Below are 14,554 nucleotides of genomic sequence, written 5' to 3' on the forward strand. Positions count from 1 at the left end.
AGCAGTCTGGGGATTTGAAAGCCCTGCTCTTCCTTCCCATCTTTCCTTAGGGCTTCTGGGACGGAGCAGAGTAATTGTGATTGGTCCAGTGGTGGCACATGACCACTTTGCCGATATTGCTCTGATGCATCTTTGAATCCCTAAGGAAAGACTGGGAAAAAGACCAGGGCTTTCAAATCCACAGACTGCTGCACAGACTACATGGGCAGTGACAGCTAATCACCCAAAGAGGTAAGTGCAGCAGGGACCGGCTGGGGAGGGTGTAGGGCAGTGTTTCTCAATTCCAGTCCTCGTGGACCCCCAACAGGTCATGTTTTCAGGATTTCCATTATTTTGCACAGGTGATTTGATCAGTTTCACTGCCTTAGTAATTACCACAGCTGTTTCACCTGAGGGAAATCCTGAAAACATGACCTGTTGGGGGTCCATGAGGACTGGAGTTGAGAAACACTGGTGTAGGGTGTTAATTTATGTTTTCATTGTGAAAAGGTGAACTTATATTCTAAACATAAGTTTAGTTGGAATTTTACTTTAAAATCTTCCATACAAGTCTAGACTTAGGGCCCATTAAGGGCCGGTTCACACTATAAAAACGCAGTCCAGATGCGTTCCGGATGCTTTTTTGCATGTGCGTTTTTGCCGCGGTTTAGCCATGTTCGGGTATGTTTTTTATGCAATCCAGGTAATTTTTTCCCCTCTCTTTTTCTTCAATTTAAATAGGGACATGTGCATTCCAGTGCATTTTTGGTGCGTTCCGGTGCGTTTTTTATGTGTTTTACCGCGTTCCCGAACAGTTCTGTGCAGAAAAAATGCAGCCTGTTCTACTTTTATTTCTGGAACGCACTGAAACTGCAAGCCCTGATGTGAACTATGACATTGATAACCATATAACCTACTTTCGGTGCGTATTGGATGTAGAAAAAAAAGCAACTGAAATGCATGTAATGTGAGCTGGCCCTTACACCACAATCCTTGGATTCAATGTGCAGTTCTGTATGTTCGTTTACATGCATTTGTAGTATGTTCATGGTGTGGTTTTTTTGTGTTTTCAGTGCTGATGTGCTAAGTTTTGTAAGTATAATTTATGATTTTATTTGTAATGGGTTGCATGAGTTTGCGGTGTGTTCATGTGTGTTTATGTGCGTTCTGACAATGTTTACATGCAAAAAAAAATGCAGCATGCTTTACTTTTTCATTACATGCACATGAAAGTGTGCCAATGGTGTGCACTAGGCTCATTGAAATACATTTGTTTTTCTTGCGTTCATACTGCATTTAAAAACACGTTTGACTGCATGTGGTGTACACAAGCCCTTAGTGTGATTGACTTCTGAAAGGAAGAAATCTTTCTATGACGGAGTCAATAAATGAAAGTATATGGTATCATTACATGTATGGCCAGCCAGCAATAGGTATCTGGTATATTGGATTGCAGCACTTGTAAGCCTATGTGTTTCTAAATGAATTCCATCTCTGTGCATGCATTAGCCGTAATGTCTGCGATACACAATTGTACATCTAGATCCCTTCTAACAGCACTGTGGTTTTGTTTCTTCCACCATTATAATGAATATTTATGGAAGCTGCCAGGAGAGGTCATAGTAATTGACACAGTAGGCCATGAGCAGACAGCCCCATAGAGAAGGGTAAGATCTGCTACAGTGTGCGTTGCTCTCCATCCTTCCTCTTCACCTGTCATTGGAGCTCTCCGCCCACAACCCTGTTCCATCTGCATCCATCCTCTCCCTCCTCCCAGCAGCTTTCACTTCATATTCTGCATCTCGCAGCTGTCATCCTCCATGTTTGTAAGTCTCTGCGTCGGCTCCCTATGCATGTTGTTTTTATTCCAATGTAACTAGCTAGATACTGTTTTACTAGGAGCTCTGTGCTGCTGACAATGTAAGGCTATAGGGCCAGATGTGTTTTATATTCTTCTGCAGGGGGCTGATATGTGATTATATGCCTGCACAGAGAACAAAGCATTTTCACAAGCACAGATGTGATCTGGGTTCTTGATGTCTATTGTTCTAATGCACTGAAATCTGTCTAACGAATATTTCATGGAAATGCATTCACTGTTTTTGCTAGAACTGTGAAATAGAATGCAGTACGTTGCTTTACCTGTGTCCATTCATTGGACAAGGCCGGAGCTGTTGGTGGTACTGTAAAACAAAAAGGTGTTGTGTTGTCACCCTAACGCTTCTTCTGATATATACATTCAACTTGTTGTATGTATAGATTGGTCTCCTGTATGACCTGTTATGTCATCTTCTTTGGGAACACATGAACTCTGCTCTCAAGTGGTGTCAGGGTATAACTGTTGCAGTTCTACATTCCCTCCATCTAGACAAGCCATTTTCAACCTTCTTAGTTAAGAGGAACCCTTGAAATAATTTTCAGGTCTCAGGGGTAAAACCAGTTCATTGGTGGTCAGTGAGAAAAATGCCCCTTACATAGGTGGTCAGTGGGAAGAATACAACCCTTACAAAAGTGGTCAGAATGCAAACCCTATAGACAGCTAAAGGATTGTTGGCTTCACTCAACTGGCTGCGCAAAGTGGTGTTTACCCAGAACCATGCAGGCACCATCAAATGGGAGGTCAGACGGCCACAGCTCAAGGAATCCCTAGTAACGTCTGGAGGAACCCTAAGATTTCACGGGACCTGTTGAGAATGGGTGATCTAGACTCAGCCTTTTGTTGAATATATAAATTAGTTTGAGTCAAGTAGTAAATCTTTAGCATAGCTATTGACAGGCAGATATCTCCAAACAATAATGTTTCCCTTGAACAAGTTGTCAGAGTTTTGAGACTTGTGTGATGGGCACACGAGCAGCATTGTCGATCCTTAACTCTTCTCCATAGTAGATTTCAGAGGTTTTCCAGCTTTTCTCTCCCTCTCTCTGTATCATTTCCTGATACAACAGAAGAGGTCCTGTTAATGCAACCAATTTTGAATATTGCTTGCCACTAACAGGCCATTTTTCTGCAACTCTATGCCAACCATACACCTTTCTATGTGATTGTTAGAAAAAAAAAAATTAGATTTATTCCTGTAAACATTTTGACTTTTCAGAATTAAGGGTCAGCCACTGCCAATGTGTTAAAAAAATGCTAGCTATCTGGCTGCCAAGTAAATCTAACCCATCGTCATAGATAACTATTTTTAATATGTCAAAGGCAGCATCTCTTATGACCCCTGTTATGATGTAAGGTAGGAGAATGCTTTTAAATAACACAATTCTTGAGGTATTTTTGGAAAACATTGGCAAGGGCAGAACCTGTTTCCTTAAGTAACACTATCTACCACAGAACTGTACTCTGGGCCCAAGAACCAATGCATGCGGGCAAAAAGCAGGATCTTTTGAAATGTTGAAAATCAGGCATCATTATATTATGTATTATATTTTATATTTTCCAAAAAAGGTAATATATTCAGGGGTAGTCATTGTATTTCACCTGTCCCCTTTACTGCAGTAGATTAGAAATGATTATTATTATACAGGATTTATATAGCGCCAACAGTTTGCGCAGCGCTTTACAAAATGAAGGTAGACATTACAGTTGCAATACAAGAGGAAACAGGGGGCCCTGCTCGCTAGAGCTTACAATCTAGGAATATCAACATCGCCTTGGGCCAATCACTAATATAATATCCATAAAGAAAAATCGAAGTGACTAATCACAGGATATACTATTTGATTTATGAGACAGCCCAACCAAAAGTGATATTTTGGTTATTGGTGGAATATGATGTTTTCACCTTTTTATCCTCTGCTGCATCTCAGTGCTTCAGAGCTGGCTGCATATCATTGCTCCTAAATGTTACCAAGAATGTGTGTAACAGGGTGACAACACAGAAGCACAATTTGGTGACAGTTGTCAACGCATAAGATGAAGTCCCTGAATAGGGACCTTCATGGTAGGCTCACCAGGTAGTCTTTTATTGAAAGATGCCGATTTAAAACAGTTGCAAACAATTTTTCTAAAGCTTTTGGCATTTTAATGGTTAGGTTTAGATTTACTTACATTTTCCTGTGTTTTGCAGGGTCAACTTCAAGTAATATCTTATACCTTAGCTTATCTTTTTAAATATGTTGGCGCTTTCAGTGGCAATAAATTGAAGGTTTGGGTACTGTCTATTGTGATGAACAGTAGAAGAGTCTCTGTTCTTTTAGAAGTTGTATAGCCCTGCATGTTACTACCCACAGGACTTTCACTGAGGACTACAGGTGTGTAAATAGTTCCTTTAGTGTGTTTCTTGTATTATGTAGTGCTAACATGTTATAAAGAGCTTTTCAGAGTAGATAAATCTATTCGCCTGACAGTCTGAAGTAGCTTATAACCTAAAGTCTCTCTCTCATTCACACAATCAAACTCATGCATAAAGGTCACTTTATTTTTGGTTACAAAGGAAAATCAGAGCATATGGAGAACACATGGAAATCTAACACAAGATCCCAGGTCCACTAGGCAAAGGGTGCTAACGCTTAGCTACCATGCTGCCATAGTTACTTATTTAGTTTGTTCTTTTTCTTTTTTTTGTGGTATTCCAGTTTATTATAGACATGTACAGTTTACCAGGCATATTGTTAAGCTAACCTCTGAATACATAGATCAGTGTCATGATTTTATAATTTTATATACTATATTGCCAAAAGTATTGGGACACCTGCCTTTACACGCACATAAACTTTAATGGCATCCCAGTCTTAGTCCATAGGGTTCAATATTGAGATGGCCCACCCTTTGCAGCTATAACAGCTTCAACTCTTCTGGGAAGGCTGTCCACAAGGTTTAGGAGTGTGTCTATGGGAATGTTTGACCATTTTTCCAGAAGCGCATCTGTGAGGTCAGGCACTGATGTCGGATGAGAAGGCCTGGCTCACAGTCTCCAATCTAATTCATCACAAAGGTGTTCTATTGGGTTGAGGTCAGGACTCTGTGCAGGCCAGTCAGGTTCCTCTACCCCAAACTCGCTCATCCATGTCTTTATGGACTTTGCTTTGTGTACTGGTGTGCAGTCATGAAATTGTCCAAAATGTCTTGGTATGCTGACACCTTAAGAGTTCCCTTCACTGGAACTAAGGGGCCAGGCCCAACCCCTGAGAAACAAACCCACACCATAATCCCCCCTCCACCAAACTTTACACTTGGCACAATGCAGTCAGGCAAGTACCATTTTCCTGGCAACCGCAAAACCCAGACACATTCATTGGATTGCCAGACAGAGAAGTGTGATTGGTCTCTTCAGAGAACACATCTCCACTGCTCTACAGTCCAGTGGCGGTGTGCTTTACGCCACTGCATCCAACACTTTGCATTGCACTTGGTGATGCAAGGCTTGGATGCAGCTGCCTGGCCATGGAAACCCATGCTGCACTGTTGTTGTGCTAATCTGAAGGCCACATGAAGTTTGGAGGTCTTTAGCTAATGACTCTGCAGACAGTTGGCAACTTCTGCGCACTGTGCGCTTCAGCATACGCTGACCCCGCTCTGTCAATTTACGTGGCCTATCACTTCGTGGCTGAGTTGTTGTTTTTCCCAGTTGCTTCCACTTTGTTTTAATACCACTAACAGTTGAGTATTTAGTAGCAAGGAAATTTCTTGGATGGACTATCATGGTACCACACTTGAATTCACTGAGCTCCTTAGAGTGCCGCATTCTTTCACAAATGTTTGTAGAAGCAGTCTGCATGCCTAGGTGCTTGATTTTATACACCTGTGGCCATGGAGGTGATTAGAACACCTGAATCCAATACTTTTGGCAATATAGTGTATGTAACTATTTTCTTTTGATGTGAAGTTTATGTGAACTGTTATGTGTGGAATAACAGTTGATTCAAATATAATGTAAATTTACAATATATGGCCATATGCTCCAAAAAGTCTGCAATATACAATATATGAAAAAATACTGTGTATATACTTTATAGCCCTCTTTGGGGAAGGGGGGAGGGGTGACATATGAGAAATGATCCTTCCCAAACAGGATATTAAACCTAAACCTGTAGGTAAATAAGAGAATCAGAACCTTCGCCAAGTGGAAGAGTGGGTTTCAAGAACAATTGGCATTGCCTCCACCCACCCAGGACAGGGCCTCTGTGAACAGAGGGGATTCCCTTCCTGGGAAAGTAACCAATAATCTAATCAAAGTAATTGACAGAAGAGGAACTTCTGCAACCAGCATACAACATTAACCATAAGTATAAAATGTATAAATGATAGATGCACACCAGTATGGAAATAATAAAAGCTTTATATAGGAAAGAAAAATAATATTACATACATCCAGTGTACAAACAGGTGTCCATCTTTGTGTTGAGACCTGAAGACAAGGTCAGTGGTGATGGAGAGATCCTCCAACCATTTCCAAACTAGACTATGTGGCTTTCACACCCAGAAACTGTGGTGTGGCACTGGAACTCCAAGTCAGCCAACCTACTCTGCGCTGTAGTCCCTCCCTAGTAGTTTTTAAACTGACATACAACCGGAACTCTAACTAACAGAAGAGGCCATCAGATGCCTAACCTGGCTCTAGTCTATTCTGGTTATTGAGCCCTAAGCTAAAGCTAGCTATAGAATCCCAGACCAGAAGAGACAGGGTTAACTAAGATAACAAGACCTGCATATAGACTCTTGCAATAAACCAGTTCACCTACTAATATACTGGAAGGTGGCCACTATATGCAAAGTAGCACAGACCTAGCTATCTGACACTGTGCATGTGAGATAATAACAATAAGACAGATATACTCTCTGGCACAAGAATTCAGAAACACACTCAAGAAGCTATGGGCGGCTGCAGCTAAACTAATGGAGCATAGGAATTCCTGCGAATTAGACCCTTCTGGTCTGGATTTTGCAGCTTGGACAGTGGCTGAGATGCGGGTGAGACTTCGGCAGCCCATATATGAGCCAGTTTTTTTCATTCAACCATTAGGTTGAATGAAAAATAAACTGACCCAATTCCTCCATCCACACATTTGAGGTGCATGGGGGAATCCTCCCTGATGAGCTATTGTATTCTAACAACTAAGAGAGACTTCCCCACCATCAGAATACACTGATCAGTGTTGCAGTCTATAGCCTGTGGCGCTGATTGGGCAGGGAAAACATGACAGGGTGTTTGTACAGAAGTTGACTGGCAGATTGACTTCTGTGCAACCACAATGCCCATACTTGGCCTGAAGTTTGGCTGGTCCCTGCTGGACTGGCTGAATTTTGATCCATGTATGGCTAGCTTTTCTCTCACTCGCCACTTCCTCCTACTGGGGTTTTTCACAGGCAGCCTCCAAGAGACAGGAAATACACAATTTTATATACTGTATATGTATATATTGTGGCAGTGCGGTATCCTGCCACGGTGGAAAGCACGATGGAGACCCAGGATTCTCAACCATAGAGGTTGAGGGGCTCCAGGCAGATCTCCTAATGCAGAGGAAACTGGTTTATCAGTTTCCTCTTTGGTTGGTAAAGCCTGTTTTGGGACCTGTAGCCTGGAGATTTCTTAGAGATTTGGGAGGGATGAAATCTCCAATCCTGGGCCCATATTTTGGGAGCAGCCAGCGTGCTGATTGCACAGGTGTGTGCAGGCCTTTTAGTGGAGGCCAGGCCATGATTCTGGGCTCCACCCCGGCAGTTAGGAGGTCTCCACCCAGGCAGACGGGAGGTCTCTGCCGTGGAGTCAGGTGGGCTACACCTAGGAGAGGTGGAAGCCAGACTAGCTGTGTGCTAGTGCCATACTTTGGGAAGAGTCTGCAGGAGGCAGACTTAAAACCGTGTACAAGCCAGGAGGCTGAATATGATTTGCTTGATGTTGGATACCCCTGCGTGGGAAGCATTTGTGTTTCTTGAACTTTCTTGTAAATAAAAGTGGGCAAAAAAGCCCTTAAAAGAAGCGAGTTGCTGTGTGCTTTGAAGAAGCTCTACCACGTTGAAGCGAGTTCCCACATATGGTGGAGGATGCAGTGGGCAGAATTGGAGATCCCTGCAAAAGTAAGTTCATCAGTTATATGAACTGTGTTTCTGTGCAATGGACAGCACAATTTGTGTGTGCAGGTGAGGAGAACCTGCCTTAAAATGACAGTGCTTCATTTCTTGGTTGCTGGACTGTGCAAAAGTGTTGTGAAGTGACTGTGAAGATGGGATGGTCAAAGCAAAGAAAAGAAACAAGATTTGCGGAAATGAGAGACAGAGCCCTGTGGCTGGAGGGGTTGTTATCCCCAGAACGAGCCCCATACATGGATGAACAAAGTTTGCCAAAGTAAGAAGATGCATGTACATAGAATGCAGAGAGGGACTAAGGGAACCCCAATAAAAGAGCCCACACTTTTTGTGTTTAAAAGCGTGACCCCTTTAAAGGTAAAGGGAAACCGGCAGTTGAGAGTGCAGCGTAGCTTTAATGTTTTCCGACACCTAAAACTCAGGCGTCAACCTCATCCTCAGAAAGGTCCCAAGTTTTGGAAATTCCTTAATGGGAAGGTGACTTGGGTGGCCCCAAGGAAAATAGAAAGGCAACGCTTTTGGAAGCGAACCCGTAAAAAGGCGCAGTGTCTTTTTAAAGCCCTAGTCCATGTAGTAGGAGAACACAAGGAAAGTTGCCTCATAAGACAGGAAGGAAAGTTTCCCTTTGAAAGTGATGTTGGTCAGGAATGGGCTCATATAGGTGAAAGCTGGCACAGAGGTGCCAAAGTAAAGAGTTTGGGCTTGTGTGTTCTGCCCCCTACGGGATCAAAACAAAGGGGGGGGATATGTGGCAGTGCGGTATCCTGCCATGGTGGAAAGCACGATGGAGACCCAGGATTCTCAACCATAGAGGTTGAGGGGCTCCAGGCAGATCTCCTAATGCAGAAGAAACTGGTTTATCAGTTTCCTCTTTGGTTGGTAAAGCCTGTTTTGGGACCTGTAGCCTGGAGATTTCTTAGAGATTTGGGAGGGATGAAATCTCCAATCCTGGGCCCATATTTTGGGAGCAGCCAGCGTGCTGATTGCACAGGTGTGTGCAGGCCTTTTAGTGGAGGCCAGGCCATGATTCTGGGCTCCACCCCGGCAGTTAGGAGGTCTCCACCCAGGCAGACGGGAGGTCTCTGCCGTGGAGTCAGGTGGGCTACACCTAGGAGAGGTGGAAGCCAGACTAGCTGTGTGCTAGTGCCATACTTTGGGAAGAGTCTGCAGGAGGCAGACTTAAAACCGTGTACAAGCCAGGAGGCTGAATATGATTTGCTTGATGTTGGATACCCCTGCGTGGGAAGCATTTGTGTTTCTTGAACTTTCTTGTAAATAAAAGTGGGCAAAAAAGCCCTTAAAAGAAGCGAGTTGCTGTGTGCTTTGAAGAAGCTCTACCACGTTGAAGCGAGTTCCCACAATATATATACACACATATATATATATATATATATATACATACAGTAACAGTGTGATATTACATACAACAGTAGAGGGCAACAGATCCCCACACTACAACCCAATTTAAAGCAAATACAAATTTCCAACCTGCCTGATCATGATCTGTCAGTATGTGTTTGAAAAATAAATAATCAAAAGTGGTCAAAAATTGCTTCCACTATCTTTATGTATGGTTGGAATGGTAAGAATGAAACAGTACTTTTAGTGCTACCTTGTATTCTTCCTTTTTCATTTAAAAAATGATAGCATTGCATTCAAACTGCTATAAAGGATTATGCCTCATAATGATGTATCTGTATTGTGCAGGCCTGGTAACGCCTGGTAGTTTGAGCCTATGACTGCATAAATCCCCACTAAGAACAGCAGATTTGAAAACAACAATCATGGATAAAACGTGTTTGTTTCCAAAAGTAGATTTATTTTGAATTAATTATTTTATTTTCTGTCCATGTTCTTTAGGCTTACATAGCTGTTTTTCTCTTTTTGCAGGTGATGATGAAACACAATGCCATCATCTCTTTGGTCTATCCCTTGGTGGTATTGCTGGTGTGTGAGCTGAATCCATCATTTGGTCACAGCCCACGAAGCCCCGATCGTGTGTCAGAAGCAGATATTCAACGCTTACTTCATGGAGTAATGGAAGAGCTGGGCATTGCCAGGCCTAGAGTGGAGTATCCTGCGCACCAAGCCATGAACCTTGTTGGTCCACAAAGCATTGAAGGTAACTCATAAATTTAAAAGCGTGAGACAGATAAAGCCGAATAAGGCTCCTGGTAAGGATACAGTTGGGCTCCTTCATGTGAGTTTAGTAAGCTAAAAGCCGGCCCTATTGAAGATGTAATGTCAATCTTGCTTCTCACCTGAAACCCAGTCATAAATAGGTTGACTACAAGATCTCTCCATTTGAAAAGAGATCACACGCTACCTGTACTTGCCATGAAATATTTCTATCCTGTACATCGCCTGAACAGTGAAAGGACCATTATATTTTCTGGTACAAAGGGACAGGAAAATGGAAAATCCCATTCACCAATGCCATGTCAGCAATTAGTGAAAACATTTTAAGTATTGCCTAATCAGTACTATTAAATCTCAAATAGGTTAAAAAAAAATTGTGCTATGTGTGACCTGCCTAATATTTCTCACTGCAGTTCATTTAACTATTTCTAAAAAGGACATGTATTAAAAAGAACCCTATTTAAGGTAATGATAGAAAAATAAAACATCAGCACTAAAGAGTACTCAGCTCACTTTTCCTGCATACATAAAATGTAATAGCAAAATCAAAAATCTTCATTTGTGATCTCAAGATCAGATGCTCCATTGAAAGTCTAGTGATGAACAAGCTTTGCTGTCCTCTTCAGATAGGGAAGATCCTTCAAATAATTTAAACAAAATGCAAAAAGAGGGTACACCAGCCTTGTGCAGTAACATTACAACTATTTTATTATAATAAAATATTCAAATATACTCACAAATGTAAGTATAATCAGGCACATCAATGATCCATCAGGAATAGTCCAATAGATGTACAGGAGAAACCAATATGCATGGAGTGAGGCTTACGCATTTCAAGGGCACAACTTCTTCATCAGAGCCCTAATGAAGCTAAATGAAGTTTAAGTGTTATTCAGCCATTCAGCAAGTGGGAGGAGGGACCATATCTAAAATGGGATGTGTTTACACAATCAGCATGGTACAGCAATTCTGTGTTCCCGGCGGCCATGCCTTTGCTGTTATGTGTCACTGAGATTTATGGGGCTCTCTTCTGAGCACCATATTTTGCCATATTCCTGCTAAATACATAACTCCAATGTTTTTTGTTGTAGCCTAAAAGTTTTCAAATTTTCACTAATTTTACTACATGCAACATATATATATTAGAACACTGGAGTCATATTACCAATCAAATCTCTTCTCAAGGGTGAATACATTCAGTTAAACTAATCTTTGCTGTTGCCCCTTATTAATTTAGTTTGCCTTTTCTACCTTCTTTTAAGTATCACCATATACTTCTTGGAAACTGGTGCCCAAAACAGAACTACATATTTCAAATCAGGTCTTATTAACCTTTTGTATCATGGGCAAGATGATGCTTCTCTCTCTTGGCCTAAAAGCTGTAGCTTGGAATTGCGTACTATTATTAAATGTGTAATCTATTAAGATATTCAGATCTTTGTAATAACTGACTCACATAATATTTCTCCCTCTCTATTGTATGGTGCATGCACATTTTTGTTAGGTGATTAAGTTCCTTTTACAAGAGATATAGCTCTGTATTTGGTGGATTCCCAGACTCTACCCCTATAAATAAGAGACCTACCAACATAGTTTCAATACTATAACACACAAAATTGACTAAATTATGTCAAACAATGGAAATATGTAAGCTGATAGTGATGTTTATCAATGTGCACTTCTGGTCATGTTTACTGTAAGACTGGCCATTAATGGAAAACTGCATGTATAAGGAATTTCCCTTTAATGTTTGGTATTGTGCTCAGTAGTTCTTCCCTTTTCATTTATAAGTTTGGAGAAGGATCTGTTCTGGGTCCTTGTGCAGAGAGAGCAGCATGAAGCTATAGAGCGGGAGTACTTTTCCCCACCTCCCCATACCTGAGAAAAGAGATGCCATAAAGCCCAAGGCCTGAAGAAGGAAACTGCAAAGAACTTTCATGAGTAAGTGAACACCACAGCAACCCCTTGAATAGAGTTAGTGGGACATTTACACCTTAGTAGGGTCTAGTATCTAGGAGGTTAAGCCATCTACTTTGGGGCTTGGTATTATCAATCATGTTCATCTGTAATGGACATTTTATAACAAAATGTCTATGAACCATTTGAGGCAGTCTCCACTAAAGTTCAAAAAGCCGCTGCAAAGCCTTGTAACCCACTGGGCATGCAAGACAAGGAGTGTTATGTACCTTTAGGAAGTAGGATTTTGTCAGGGATGCGGGTGTGACCAGTAATGTGTGGATTGACAAAGGGAAACGCAGGTTTCAGATATAGTAAATAATATAATTTATTGAGACTAACAATACAAATGCAGTGCAAAACTAAACATAACACAGTGCAAACAAACTGAACCAAACCTCCAACAGATAACAAACATACGATACAAGAGTAGTCAGGCAGGCCGGTTCATAGCAAACGGGCAAACGGAGTACCAGGAGCAGGCGGGAGAGTGGTCAGGACTAGCCGAGGTCAGGACAGGCAGAGTTCAGGCAGCGTCAGGACAGGCAGAAACGGGATCAGGAAACCAGGGCCAAGCAAACAGTACAACAAGGCACTGACTGCAGGTCTGGCAATCCCTTAAATACACCACCTGCAATCAGCCCCAGGTGATGGCTAATTGCCGAAGTGAGCCTCTGGTTGTTGAGAGCACCCGCTGGCCAGCCCTGGTACTGCAGCCCACAAGGCAGGTGAGTCCCACCACTATTGGCAAGTCCATTCCTGACAGATTTACAGGTGCATGGTGGGTAATGAGTAATTTGTAAGACTGGGAGGTAACATTAGGCACAGCCAGTACCTGGTGAATGCATCTTGAAGTGTTAACTGCAAACCTATGAGCTGGCAGTGGCTAAGTGGGATGATGGTTACACTCCTGACAGTGGTTAAAGAGCCATCAAATTGTGTCACAGGCCAGGTGGCCTGGGCCCCCATGTCACATGGGCCTCAAACATAAGGACTAGCCTTAGAGTCCTAGCCGGAGCCACAAAATATGCAAAGCCCAGCAAGAGAATGTATTCTGGGTGTGAACACTGTTCAAGGGGATGAAGTAAACAGGGTTTCAGACTCACCATCTGTGCATGTGGTGCAGACATGGCAGTGTGCATTGAGCAACTAGGCTGGGAACTGGCTTAACAACCAGCCCCTGGGTGACTTGTATTACTGTAGGTGACTAGCAGGAGGTTCAGCTATATGAAGAAACTAGGAGATGACTAAATAGGCCAGAAAACTAAGTAAAAATTTGCTCAACTTTTGCTTCATTTAAGTAAGCAATGGCTCCGGCCCTGGGTGCAGGATGCTTTTGTTTTGGCATCTGCATCTGTCCTGAGTTGTATGCAGGCAGCCTATAGAGTTAGATGCAGATGCAGCAGCTGCACAGACACAGGTACATGTAAACTTGGACAACTGTGCAGCAGCAGATGCATGGTCTCATACACACACTGTCTGTGTTTGGGGCTGTGCAGCCACTTCTGCATGGCTGTCAAATTATTTACATGTTGTGTCCATGCAGCTGCTGTGTCCATATTCACCTCTATAGGGCACCTGAATGCGGCTCATGCAGACTGCTTCTACAAACATTTGTGAAAAAATGGGTCGCTCTCAGAAGCTCAGTGAATTCAAGCGTGGTACTGTGATAGGTAGCCACCTGTGCAATAAGTCCATACGTGAAATTCCTTGCTACTAAATATTCCACGGTCAACTGTTAGTGGTATTATAACAAAGTGGAAGCAGCTGGGAACAACAGCAACTCAGCCATGAAGTGGTAGGCCACGAGTGGGGTCAGGGCATGCTGAAGCACACAGTGCGCAGAAGTTGCCAACTGTCTGCAGAGTCAATAGCTAAAGACCTCCAAACTTCATGTGGCCTTCAGATAACCACAACAACAGTGCATAGAGAGCTTCATGGAATGGGTTTCCATGGCTGAGCAGTTGCATCCAAACCTTACATCACCAAGTGCAATGCCAAGCATCGGATGCAATGGTGTAAAGCACGCCGCCACTGACTCTAGAGCAGTGGAGACAAGTTCTCTGTAGTGATGAATCATGTTTCTCTGTCTGGCAATCCAATTGATGTTTCTTGGTTTGGTGGCTGCCAACAGAATGGTACTTGCCTGACTGCATTGGGCTAAGTGTAAAGTTTGGTGGAGGTCGAGATTATGGTGCAGGGCTGTTTTTCAGGGGTCAGGCTTGGCCCCTTAGTTCCAGTGAAAGGAACTCTTAAGGCTTCAGCATACTAAGACATTTTGGACAATTTCATGCTCTCAACTTTGTGGGAACAGTTTGGGGATGGTCCTTCCCTGTTCCAACATTACTGCACACCAGTGCACAAAACAAGGTCCATAAAGTTAAGGATGAGTGAGTTTTGGGTGGAGGAACTTGACTGGCCTGCACAGAGTCCTGACCTCAACCCAATAGAACA

The 14,554-nt window shown here is 42.6% G+C and overlaps 1 protein-coding gene across 1 annotated transcript in view; it reads left to right on the plus strand.

The window, feature by feature from the left end:
* Positions 1–1,655: 1,655 nt before the first annotated feature.
* The window catches only part of SCG5 (secretogranin V), a 70,034-nt gene continuing 57,135 nt past the window's right edge, over positions 1,656–14,554 (plus strand). The window contains exons 1-2 of the mRNA XM_089671305.1: positions 1,656–1,805; positions 9,896–10,127. Coding sequence (XP_089527431.1) covers positions 1,800–1,805; positions 9,896–10,127 — 238 coding nt within the window. The 5' untranslated portion in view covers positions 1,656–1,799. The remainder of the gene's footprint in view (positions 1,806–9,895; positions 10,128–14,554) is intronic.

The sequence above is a fragment of the Staurois parvus genome, unplaced genomic scaffold (genome assembly GCF_062004578.1).
Source record: "Staurois parvus isolate SC_StPar_1 unplaced genomic scaffold, SC_StPar_1.0 ptg000104l, whole genome shotgun sequence".
In the NCBI taxonomy this organism is placed as follows: Eukaryota; Metazoa; Chordata; class Amphibia; order Anura; family Ranidae; genus Staurois; species Staurois parvus.